Source organism: Panulirus ornatus, chromosome 30, assembly GCF_036320965.1.
Source record: "Panulirus ornatus isolate Po-2019 chromosome 30, ASM3632096v1, whole genome shotgun sequence".
Taxonomy (NCBI): Eukaryota; Metazoa; Arthropoda; class Malacostraca; order Decapoda; family Palinuridae; genus Panulirus; species Panulirus ornatus.
In genome coordinates, this window is record NC_092253.1 from 13,552,759 (window position 1) to 13,565,257 (window position 12,499).

Below are 12,499 nucleotides of genomic sequence, written 5' to 3' on the forward strand. Positions count from 1 at the left end.
CACTTATATGTTTGTGTGTGTTTATGTATATACGTGTGTATGTGAGCAGATCTGCCTTTCTTTACATTTCCTGGCACTATCTTGTTAACATGGGAAATGGTGATCAAGTATGACAAAATATATTTTTAATGATTGTAATAGATGTTATTTTTATATTATACTTTGTCGCTGTCTCCCGCGTTTGCGAGGTAGCGCAAGGAAACAGACGAAAGAAATGGCCCAACCCCCCCCCATACACAAGTATATACACACGTCCACACACGCAAATATACATACCTACACAGCTTTCCATGGTTTACCCCAGACGCTTCACATGCCTTGATTCCATCCACTGACAGCACGTCAACCCCGGTATACCACATCGCTCCAATTCACTCTGTTCCTTGCCCTCCTTTCACCCTCCTGCATGTTCAGGCCCCGATCACACAAAATCTTTTTCACTCCATCTTTCCACCTCCAATTTGGTCTCCCTCTTCTCCTTGTTCCCTCCACCTCCGACACATATATCCTCTTGGTCAATCTTTCCTCACTCATTCTCTCCATGTGCCCAAACCACTTCAAAACACCCTCTTCTGCTCTCTCAACCACGCTCTTTTTATTTCCACACATCTCTCTTATCCTTACGTTACTCACTCGATCAAACCACCTCACACCACACATTGTCCTCAAACATCTCATTTCCAGCACATCCATCCTCCTGCGCACAACTCTATCCATAGCCCACGCCTCGCAACCATACAACATTGTTGGAACCACTATTCCTTCAAACATACCCATTTTTGTTTTCCGAGATAATGTTCTCGACTTCCACACATTCTTCAAGGCCCCCAGAATTTTCGCCCCCTCCCCCACACTATGATCCGCTTCCGCTTCCATGGTTCCATCCGCTGCCAGATCCACTCCCAGATATCTAAAACACTTCACTTCCTCCAGTTTTTCTCCATTCAAACTCACCTCCCAATTGACTTGACCCTCAACCCTACTGTACCTAATAACCTTGCTCTTATTCACATTTACTCTTAACTTTCTTCTTCCACACACTTTACCAAACTCAGTCACCAGCTTCTGCAGTTTCTCACATGAATCAGCCACCAGCGCTGTATCATCAGCGAACAACAACTGACTCACTTCCCAAGCTCTCTCATCCGCAACAGACTTCATACTTGCCCCTCTTTCCAAAACTCTTGCATTTACCTCCCTAACAACCCCATCCATAAACAAATTAAACAACCATGGAGACATCACACACCCCTGCCGCAAACCTACATTCACTGAGAACCAATCACTTTCCTCTCTTCCTACACGTACACATGCCTTACATCCTCGATAAAAACTTTTCACTGCTTCTAACAACTTTCCTCCCACACCATATATTCTTAATACCTTCCACAGAGCATCTCTATCAACTCTATCATATGCCTTCTCCAGATCCATAAATGCTACATACAAATCCATTTGCTTTTCTAAGTATTTCTCACATACATTCTTCAAAGCAAACACCTGATCCACACATCCTCTAGATGTGATGATGATAATTTTTTTTCTTATTATAGTTAATTGCTGTTTCCCATGTTAGCAAGGTATCTCCAGGAAGCAGACGAAGAATGGCCCATCCACACTTATACGTGTAGATATACATAGATGCCCTTACACGCACATATGCATCCACATATATAAGCATAGATATACATAAACGCCCTTACTCGCACATATGCAGGATATGCATATCAGCATATACATATATATACATATACATACAAAGACATATATACACATTTACATATTCATACTTGCTTGCCTTTTTTCCATTCCTTTTGCTGTTCCCCTCCCCCACACTCTCTCTCTCTCTCTCTCTCACACACACACACACACACACACACACACACACACACACACACACACACACACACACACACACACACACAGAGGAAGTAGCATTGTTACTCCCCACTTCAGCAAGGTAGCACTAGGAAAACGGACAAAAAGGCCACGTTCGTTCACACTCATTCTCTAGTTTCCTTGGGGATAGGGGAGAAAGAGTACCTCCCACGTATTCCCTGCGTGTTGTAGAAGGCGACTAAAGGGTTGCGACAGCAGGAGGCTGGAAATCCTCCCCTCCCGTTTTTTCTTTTCCAAGAGAAGGAAAAGAGAATGGGGCCAAGTGAAGATATTCCCTCCTCTAAGGCTTAGTCCTCTCTTCTTAGTGCTACCTTGCTAACGTGGGAAGTGGTGAATATTTATGAAAAAGAATAACAGTGATAGTAAACGAATGTGGCCTTTTTTTTTCGTCTATTTTCCTGGCACTACCTTGTTGAAGCGTGGTGTAGCTTTGCTATTTCCTGTAGGGTGGGGTAGCACCAGTAAATGATGAAGGCATGCAAGTATGAATATGTACATGTGTATATATGTATAGTCTGTGTATTTGTATGTATATTTTGATATGTATATGTATGTATATGTGTGTGTATGGGCATTTATATATATGTGTATGTGAGTGGAAGGGCCATTCTGTTTTCTGGCTCTACCTTGCTGATGTGGGAAACAGCAGTTAAGTAAAAAATATAAATAAATGTATAATGATAGTAATGATAATAATGATAATGATGATATTTCTTATTTGGTTGAAAAGTGTGTTAGATGGATTCAACATTGAATATTTTGAAAAAGAAAGCAAACTTTTGGATCAGCCATTTTCATTTGTATTTGAAAATTAATGGATACCTTGGGGACATTGCAAAGCATAGAATATTTGTATCCTTTTGTATATTTGTATCTAATAGACCATACCTTGTTGTTGATGGGGTAACAAATCAGAAACTTTAGATACCATGTTCATGGCACAGTTTTTTCTCCCCCTCCACACACATTTCTTTCAGTTACGCATTTTACATTACCCTCAGTTTTTCACCTTTCCCTACTTTTTTTGTCTTGCTGAAATAGTGTGCATTTATATCCTATCCTTATCTGAATGGAGAAATATTTTTTTGTGGCATTCATTTTCAAATACATGAGTATCTTTAGCTTGGTATTCTACAATTTGTCAACTGTTCATCTAATTGTTATTCTTCCTTTAATTTTTTGATTTTTCAGTTTTCTGCTCATCTCAAGATATGTCTTTGGAGTCAGTTTTGATTGCCAACCTTTATATAACAAACCTCCAGTTTTGATTATATTGCCTGTTGGTGGATGGTTCTTGCTAATTAGATACAGACGTGTTTTTATAAAGGTATTATGGCTATTCTTGATTGTTCAGCTTAAGCAAACATCTGTTATAACCAATTCCACTATGTGGGGTGGCAGTTTTCTCAGCAAGGAGAGTAAAATGAATCAGTTTGTCATTTCAGTGATCAGATGATGTCATTTCAGCCTTAGGAAAAGCAAAATAACTTTGTTTTTTGTTTTACATTGTAAAACCAAAATAAGGTCATCTGTACTGTGTTTTACGCATCCTATCAAAATCCAAATCATCCTTACTTTTTCTTAAGTTATGCTCTGTTTCTGTAATCCTCTTAGGAAGTGAAAAAGTTTGATGGGAAATTTACATGAAGATGTTTCCTGGTGTCCTTTCAGTCCAGTTTGCTAGAAAAACTCAAGAATTGGCCTTTTGCCATGGCTGACTGATCTAACCCAGTTTGTGGCATTGGTTTGGTTCTTTGAGAACTGGAAAGCATGCAGTGCTTTTTAAATATGTAATGGAATTTGTGTGTAAAAAAAAAAAAAGCATCAGTTAGCTTTTTATGTTACGTTTAAAGTGCAGATTTTTTTTCTATTTTGTCATAATAGCTGGCTGTCCCTTTTCTTTTGCTACCCAGTTGGATTAGGGTAAGCAGTCCACTTCCTTAAGAATGAATTTCCCTAGAAGGTGCATGCTTTTGTGTACTTGACCAACTGCATATGAAAGGGACTGAAGATGGATTTTATGCTGTTGAATACGTAGTGTTTCAGTGGTATATATAATGTTAAGAGATGTGATGTCTCATTAATGTGTTGCATGATCTTGCATTATACTTTGAATGGAACTTAGGAAAATGAGATGAGGAAAATGTAAACATTATTACATGTACCAATATTAGTGTTCATTGTTGAATTTTGATTACCTTATTAAGTCACACTGAATGATTTTTCTAAACATTCAGTAACATGGGCTGGTTTTTCAGCTCAGTAATTCACCACCTGACACATTAGAAAATAGATATACAGATGTTAGCTTCAGCATATCTTTGAAGAAATATATCTGAAACGAGTAATTGCCAAAGAGAAATGTAGAATATTTGATTATTTTTTTTTTCTAGAATTGTTCTTGTGTGCCCTTTCTTCCTGGTTCTGTCTCATAATGCCGTGGTTTACTTCGAATGTATTATTATTGATGTTGTCTTTACTTTAAGATTACTTTTGTGATGATTAGGCTTTTCAAAGTGTATAGTAATTGAAATAATTGTTTGTAAATTGTACAATAACTTTTTTGTTACATTTTATTTCTTTCCAATTGTTTTAAAAGATGTTCACATTGTGTGTATTGTGGAATCTGGAGTATTTTGAAATTCAGACTTTTTTAATTTCTACAGGCCTTGGAAGTTTAAGAAACACATACTAGAATTCTCTTTTAATGAAATGTTTTTGATATTCTTAAATGAAATTGACAGTTACTGTGTTAGTTATATTGTAATATAAGCAGTATTAGACACAGTTTGATACAGATTATGAACTGATTTTGAGAGTAGTATTATGGTTTCATAAGCCTGAGACAAAACTTTTTTAAAAGTCAGAAAGACATCAAGAGTACAGAAAGCCCTGCATTTAACTTTTTCTGTTTTGGAATTTCTTTGGCCTTGATGTATGAGTCTGAATATCATACTTTAATCAATGATGATTAGCATTTTGGCTAATGACATTACTGTTTTTACTATTAATATATGAAATCCTGTTAGATGAATTGTTAAGAGGTATATATGTGAGATTTGGAAGTGATGAACTGTGAGAAAGCTGCATTTTATAAGACTGCTATCTTTTGTTTGCCTCTTAACTTTACATATGCTGCATTACCTTAGAAAAGAGAATTTAAGGAGACCAGTGTGACATGATAATTGAGTTGCTAAAAATTCTTGTAATTATTCCATCTTATTTTAGACAGATACCTAAAGTAGAATATGTAAACTGCTCATTTCCTCCTCACAGAGTAAGTGCAAAAATCAGTGCATTTTAGTTTCAGTAATCTTATATTTATTATTCACTTTTTTGCATGTTTTAGCAGTACAAACTAAATGATTGGGGCATAGGTAGAATATCTGGTAAGAGCCCCAAATTTTGAATAACTTTCCAGCTGTGGTGCACTTGCTGTTGCAGTTTTGTGAGCTTTAGCAATAGGGATACCTTCATACACCTTTTACCCAAAAAACCATCTTCTTTAATGTTATTATTGTTTGCTTCACTGTATTTCTGTACTCTTAGAAGAGGCATTTCATCTTGAATCTTTCCTTTCAGTCATGTTCAGATACATCATGCACAGCATATACATCACAAAGTCATCTTGGGCTTAATGGCTTGGCAGCTTTCAGTAGAATTTTTGTCTTGTCACTGATGACAAGTTTATTTCCTTCTGTTTATTATAGAGAATGAAAGACACTTTCATGATAAGTATTTGGCAAATAAATGTGAGGTTTTTGTTCATTGCATTTGGTTATGATTATATTGTGCTTAGACATACAGTGTGTATGGATTAAGTTTCTAGAAAGTTCTTGAAAGTTGTAGGCACCTGTAATTCATTACAATATGAGACATCGGTAAGCTTATCTTTTCTTATCTTGGATTGATTCTTACACATGCACAGAAACACACCCTCCGTGGCTGGAAGGTTACAGAAATGTTAAGATTAGGTCAGTTAAAAGCATTATTAACTACTAATATTATTGATTTTTATTTACTAATCTTGTGATTAACCACCTGGCTTTTGTTCTCAAAAGTTAGTGGCTTCAACATGCCTTCTTTCATTTAGAATTTATGTTTATTGTTTTCAATGTAGAAACAATTTTTTTTTTAGTCTGTACTGCTAAGGCACATAGTTTCCATTGCCTTTTACTGACATAATGTTTGATGAATGAATGGAGGCACCTCTGTGTTGAGAAATTGACTAGATTTCATCACATAAACTGATGCTAGTTTTTGTTAATTATGTATTGAAGAAGTATTTGGTGTCCTTTTTAACTGTGCTTGTGCACAGACTCTGGTATCTCTTATATGAACACCCACATTTGCACTGTTACATGTACACACTGAAATTACCAGTATTTAATCCTTTGGTGTGTCTGATGTTGCAGATACTCCCGAAGTGTATTTCATCCTCTTAGTACTTGCATCTTTTAGGTTTAAAAGTATGAAGCGTAAGTCATAAGGTCTGATGGGCAGTAGACACAGCATGTGTGGATTAGCATACACAGAGAGGGAGGTTGGCATGATACGAGTCCAGCATCCTACAGTGTGGGAGGGCAGGGAATAACGTGTGTGGAGTAGATAGTGTGCAGTAGCAGCTGTCACAAGGGTGCCCACACTAATGTTGTGTCTTCTTCTCTCTTCTTATCATTTTACAGGTTGGCCCGACTCTCAAAGATCGTTCGATCCTTTTGGCTGATGCCGATCATCCATTGCTGCGTCCCAGTCCTCCACACTACTTAGGGCAAACATACTGTTACCTTTCATTTTGTGAAGCATTATCATAGACCAAACAGTTCTACTTTCATTTGACATTTCACAATATTTCCCTGTGAGTGCAGTAAGATTTAAGATGTCTAGCTAAGGAAGATTGAAACTTTTAGAGGACTGTTCCTTCACAAAGCAAGTTATGCCACAGGCAAACATATATTGATGCCCTGTTGCTTTGTGATGGTAATTTGCTTTTGTTTGTTTTGTTATCTTTGCAGATATTGGCGTATGGCTTCTGCATTCACTGATGCGTGGTGCGCCTGCCCGAGTGTCAAAAAGAATAGGATCTGTACATTTTGGCACACAAATATAGTTACTGAAATAGCGAAGATACAAACACCCATTAAGTAAATGATGAATTTTTGAGCTTAAAAAAATGAATATGGATTTCCATACTTGTCAGATGACTTAGTATTATGAATATGGATTTCCATACTTGTCAAATGACTTAGTAGGAATATATGTTTCCCTTAAGGAAATAGAAAGACGCTTCTGGGATCACATTTTGTTTTCGTATGTACATAAGTCAGTTTTGGAATGATTGGTGACTGTTTTGTGTCTATGGGTTGGAGGGTTTTTATATTCTACTCTTTGCAGGGCACAGGTTGAGCAGCCCCTGGTCACTCCACAGTGTGTACCTTGTGAAGACAGGAAGCTAGAGGCTGCAACCCCCAGCCACCAGTACCTGTTTCAGGACTGTGTGGCTGGTTCATTTTCATAGTCATTCATGCCACTTGCCATCCATTATGCTAACCCATTCATCACATTCCCAACACAACTGATAAGAGTGATATCTTTTTTTGTGAATATGTGATATGCCTGTTCTTTTTTTCTTTGTCGTTTCATGGTGTAAGGTGGGCAGAAAGGCCTCTACGACAGGGGAGATTCAGCGGCTGGCCGTTCGTCAGTTAGCTGGGGCTGCTATTTACGCATTGTAGCTTCCCCAGTGCAGTGGTAATGGTTCTCACTATGGTGCACCTGTAGGCCGGCTAACTATGTCTTTTGGCAATGGCTTTTCTTTCGTACATGTATATAGCATATTGAAGTATAGGTTTTGTTTGAGAGGGGGTTGACTTTTCAGTGTAATTAAGGCTTGAGTAAATAGGGAAAATTATTAGAATTAAATTTTCCAATGAGTGACAGTGAAGTCAAAATGCCAAAGGACATCTTAGTTTGCTGGGGTATTGGAATAGGTGTGGCATTTGCTTCATCCTCTTGTAGAATGTTTTACGCTCATGTTCCTCTTTTGTTTCTCTTCTCTTAATCAGTTCATCATATTTCTTATGCAACCCCAACAGAACCTGACATGTTTAAGCCATTGCTGTCTGTGGAAGAGGACCTGACAACTTTGTGTAAGGACAGTGTAAAAGTTTTGGAATAGATAATTTGAAGATTCATAGACTTAAGTTTTTTTTTGTAGATATATGCTAAGGAGATATAAACTCAGGGAGCAGTATCTCCAGTGTATTAGACTTGTTTAGGTAGTTTGGAATACACAGTTTCTCTATGGTGTCTTAAGGGTTAACGATTATATGTAGGGTTTTAATGTTAATTGAGAAATAGGGGGCATTCTTGGATCATCCTATATTGAGTATCACTGTAGTTCGTAATCCAGAATACGATGTATTGAAATTGTTATACATTTTTCTGAACCATGAGACTAAATTTTACCTATGGATTTTACAAATGAATTATTGTGTTCCTGAATTGGGTGGTGTAATATCAAAGTAGTTGATGTTCGATTGTCTTGTCCGTTTAGAATTAAAGAATATAGTTGGCAATTGTCACCATCTTCTCAATAGATACTAAATAGAAAACAGGTACATAAAGATTTGGATTCATTGGAACCTTTTGAAAGACTTGGGGGTTGATTATACAGCATTTTTTTTTTAGATTCTTGATTTAGTTACTGAGTAGATGATAATGCGTGAGGAGTCAAATTAGACTACTGTTCTGATTCTGGTGAGATAAGGCATGCCAGTGTCTTGTGCACCTCGTCTGTCAGACTGTTTACAAGAACTTCTTAAGTTCTTGATCTGACTCTGTGCATAGACCAGCAATTATGAAAGCAAACATCTAGGCTACATGTCAGTGTTGTGTTGTGTATCAGACTTACTACTAACTCTTTGCCTTAATTTGACAGAAGGGACAGCTCGTGCGCGATCTCCTGTGCGAGAGGTTGACCAGTCTGGTACCCTAGTTTTGGGTAAGTGCATTGTTTTAAAATTCAAGTTATTTCAGAAGTGTTGTATGAAAATGTTTCATTCATTGCCTATAAACCATTTTCTATTGTGCATCATGATGATTAATATTAATTTATTTTCACTCCTAACTTTTTTGTGTAACTATTTCTCCCTACCATATCTCAGGTTGTACCTTAGTTCACCTCTCTCACATACATACTTACCAGTAGTCCAGTTTCAGTTTTCTCTACTTGTCCATACCATATTCTCATTTATTGATGCTACTATTTTCCAAATTCTGCAACTCCTTTAGATTATTCATCCGCCAACTGGTGTAGGACTAAAGGATTAAACATCATTTGTACTCAAGAAATAAAAGTTGTGTCTTAGCTTTTATTTTATCCATATCTGATACAGGCATGAGGTTTCAAGGGGCATAATATAAAAAAAACTTAATCACCATTTCCAGTGTTAGCTTGGTAGTGCCAGGAAACTTCTGAAGAAAAACAAATCCTCTTCCATACATATATGTATACATACGCACATACACACACACAAACACATACACACACACACACACACACACACACACACACACACACACACACACACACATATACATACCTATACATTTCAATGTATACATACATGTACAAACACAGATATATACACATGTGCACATCCATACTTGCTGCATTCATCCATTCCTGTCGCCATCCCGCCACACTTGAAAATGGCACCTTCTCTCCCCTCTGCATGCACGTGAGGTAGCACTAGGAAAAGATAACAAAGGCCACATTCATTCACTCTTAGTCTCTAGCTGTCATGTAATGCACCGAAACCACAGCTCCCTTTCCACATCCAGGCCTCACAAAACTTTTTATAGTTTACCCGAGACACTTTACATACCCTGGTTCGATCCATTGACTGCACATCGACCCTGGTATACCACATCGTTTCAATTTACTCTATTCCTTACACGCCTTTCACCCTCCTGTATGTTCAGGCCTCAAAATATATATACATAGTTATACATATATTCACATATACATATTCACATACTTCCTCTTCATCCATTCCTGGCACCACTCCGCCACATAGGTAACAGCATATCCTCCCCTGTGTCAGTGAGGTAGTGCCAGGAAACGGACAAAGAAAGGCCACATTTGCTCACCTCCATACATGATCACATCTCTCTTTCCCTTTCTGTACTAACTCAACCACCTTACACCTTATATTGACTTCATACATTTCATTTCCTACACATCCACCCTCCTCCACGCAGCCCTATACATGCCTCACCGCCATGTAGTATTGTTGGAACTACTATTCCTTCAAACGTACCCATTTTTGCTCTCAGAGATAACATTCTCTCTTTCCACACATTCTTTATCGCTCCCAGAACCTTCACTCCCTCCCCCACCCTATGCTTCCACTTCCAGAATCCATTTGCTGCCAAGTCCACTCCCAGATAACTAAAACACTTCACTTCCACCAATGTTTCTCCATTCAAATTTGCATCCCAAATAACTTGTCCATCAACTCTGCTGAACCTGATAACCTTGCTTTATTCTCATTTACTCTTTCCTTTCACACACACTTCCAAACTCAGTCACCCACTTCTGCAGTTTCTCATTCATATCGGCCACCAGTGCTGTATCATTGGTGAACAAGTGACTCACTTTCAAGGCTCTTTCATTCCCAACAGACTGCATACTCTCCTCTCTCTCTTTCCTAGACTTGCATTTACCTCTCACCACCTCATACCTAAACAAATTAAACATCCTTGGTGACATCACACACACACTTGCTGCAGACCATCCTTCACTGGGAACCATTCACTCTCCTCTCTTTCTGTTTGTACACACACCTTACAGCCTTGATAAAAAAATTTTTGCTTTTAGCAGTTTACCTTCCTTGCCATATATTCTGAATACCCTCCGCAAAACATCTCTATCAACCCTATCATATGTCTTCTCCAGATCCAAAGATGCCACATACAAATCCATGCTTGTATTTCTCACACACATTATTTAAAGTAAATACTTGATCCACACGTCCTCTACCCCACTTCTGAAACCTCACTGCTCCTCCCCAATCTGATGCACTGTACATGCCTTTGCTCTCACAATCAGTACCCTCCCATATGATTTTCCAGGTAATCTCATTAAACTTGTACCTCTATTGTTTGAACACTCACCTTTTTCCAATTTTTCTTTATATAGTGGCACTATACATGCGTTCTGCCATTCCTGAGGCACTTCACCATGATTCATGCTTACACTGAATATCCTTATTAACCAATTAACAACACAGTCACCCACTTTTTTTTTTTCTTTTAATAAAATCAGCAATACCATCCTCTCCAGCTGCCTTTTTTGCATTTCATCTCCACTCTGCATGACCCTCTCACTCTGCATACCACCCTGACTAAAACACCCTACATTTGCCACTCGGTTATGAAACACATTCAGCGGTCCTTCAGAATACTCACTCCATCTCTTCCTCTTCACTTCATCACTTCCTATTATTACTCCCCCTTTTGCCCACTTCACTGTTGTTCCCATTTTTTTGTCTTGTCTATCACTCATTATTTACCTCAACTCCCGTACCTTCCCCTTGACATCCTGCCACTTTCTCTTATGAGTCTCACAATCTTTTGCACTCCTTCCCAGTAAGTACTGTCCTAATGCTTCCTTTTTCTTTTCCTGGCAATGTTACATATTCATCCCACCACTTGCTACCTTTTCTAATATACCCACCTTTCACCTTTTGCACATATATATCTTATACATGCCATTTCTGCTTCCCTGAGTACTTGCTTGCCCTCATCCATTCATGGCACTCCCCCGCCCCATAGGAAACAGCATTGCTACCCCCTGCTTCAGTGAGGTAGCACCAGGAAAAGAGACAAAAAAGGCCACATTCGTTCACACTTAGTCCCGAGCTGTCACGTGTAATGCACCAAAACCACAGCGCTCTATCCACATCCAGGCCTCACAGGCCTTTCTATTCTATGGCTTACCCCAGATGTTTCACATGCCCTGGTTCAGTCCATTGATAGCACATCGACCCCAGTATACCACATTGTTCCAGTTCACCCTATTCCTCACACACCTCTCACTCTCCTGTATGTTCAGGTCTCAATTGCTCAAAATCTTTTTCACTCCATCCTTCCACCTCCAATTTGGTCTCCTGCTTCTCCTTGTTCCCTTCACCTCTGGCACATATATCCTATTTGTCAATCTTTCCTCACTCATTCTCTCCACATATCCAAACCATTTCAACACACCCTCTTCTGCTCTCTCAACCACACACTTTTTTATTACTACACAGTTCTCTTACCCTTTCATTTCTTACTCGATCAAACCACCTGCTCAAACATTTCGTTTCCAACACATCCACCTTCCTACATTCATCCATATCTATATCCCGTACTTCACAGTCATATGACATTGTTGGAACTACTATTCCCTTCAAACATGCCCATTTTTGCTCTCTCAGATAATGTTCTCTCCTTCCACACGATCTGCATTGCTCCCAGAACCTTTGCCCCCATCCTGTGACTTACTTCTGCTTCCATGGTTCCATTCACTGGTTAGTCCACTCCCAGATATGTA

The 12,499-nt window shown here is 38.5% G+C and overlaps 1 protein-coding gene across 4 annotated transcripts in view; it reads left to right on the plus strand.

Moving 5' to 3' along the window:
• The window catches only part of hfp (Poly(U)-binding-splicing factor hfp), a 525,647-nt gene that overhangs the window by 43,439 nt on the left and 469,709 nt on the right, over positions 1 to 12,499 (plus strand). For 2 of the 4 annotated variants that reach the window (XM_071679802.1, XM_071679803.1), the window contains exon 3: positions 8,840 to 8,902. In XM_071679802.1, coding sequence (XP_071535903.1) covers positions 8,840 to 8,902 — 63 coding nt within the window. Of the gene's footprint in view, positions 1 to 6,584; positions 7,651 to 8,839; positions 8,903 to 12,499 lie in introns of those variants that run through there. The other 2 variants (XM_071679805.1, XM_071679804.1) reach the window with 2 other exon arrangements.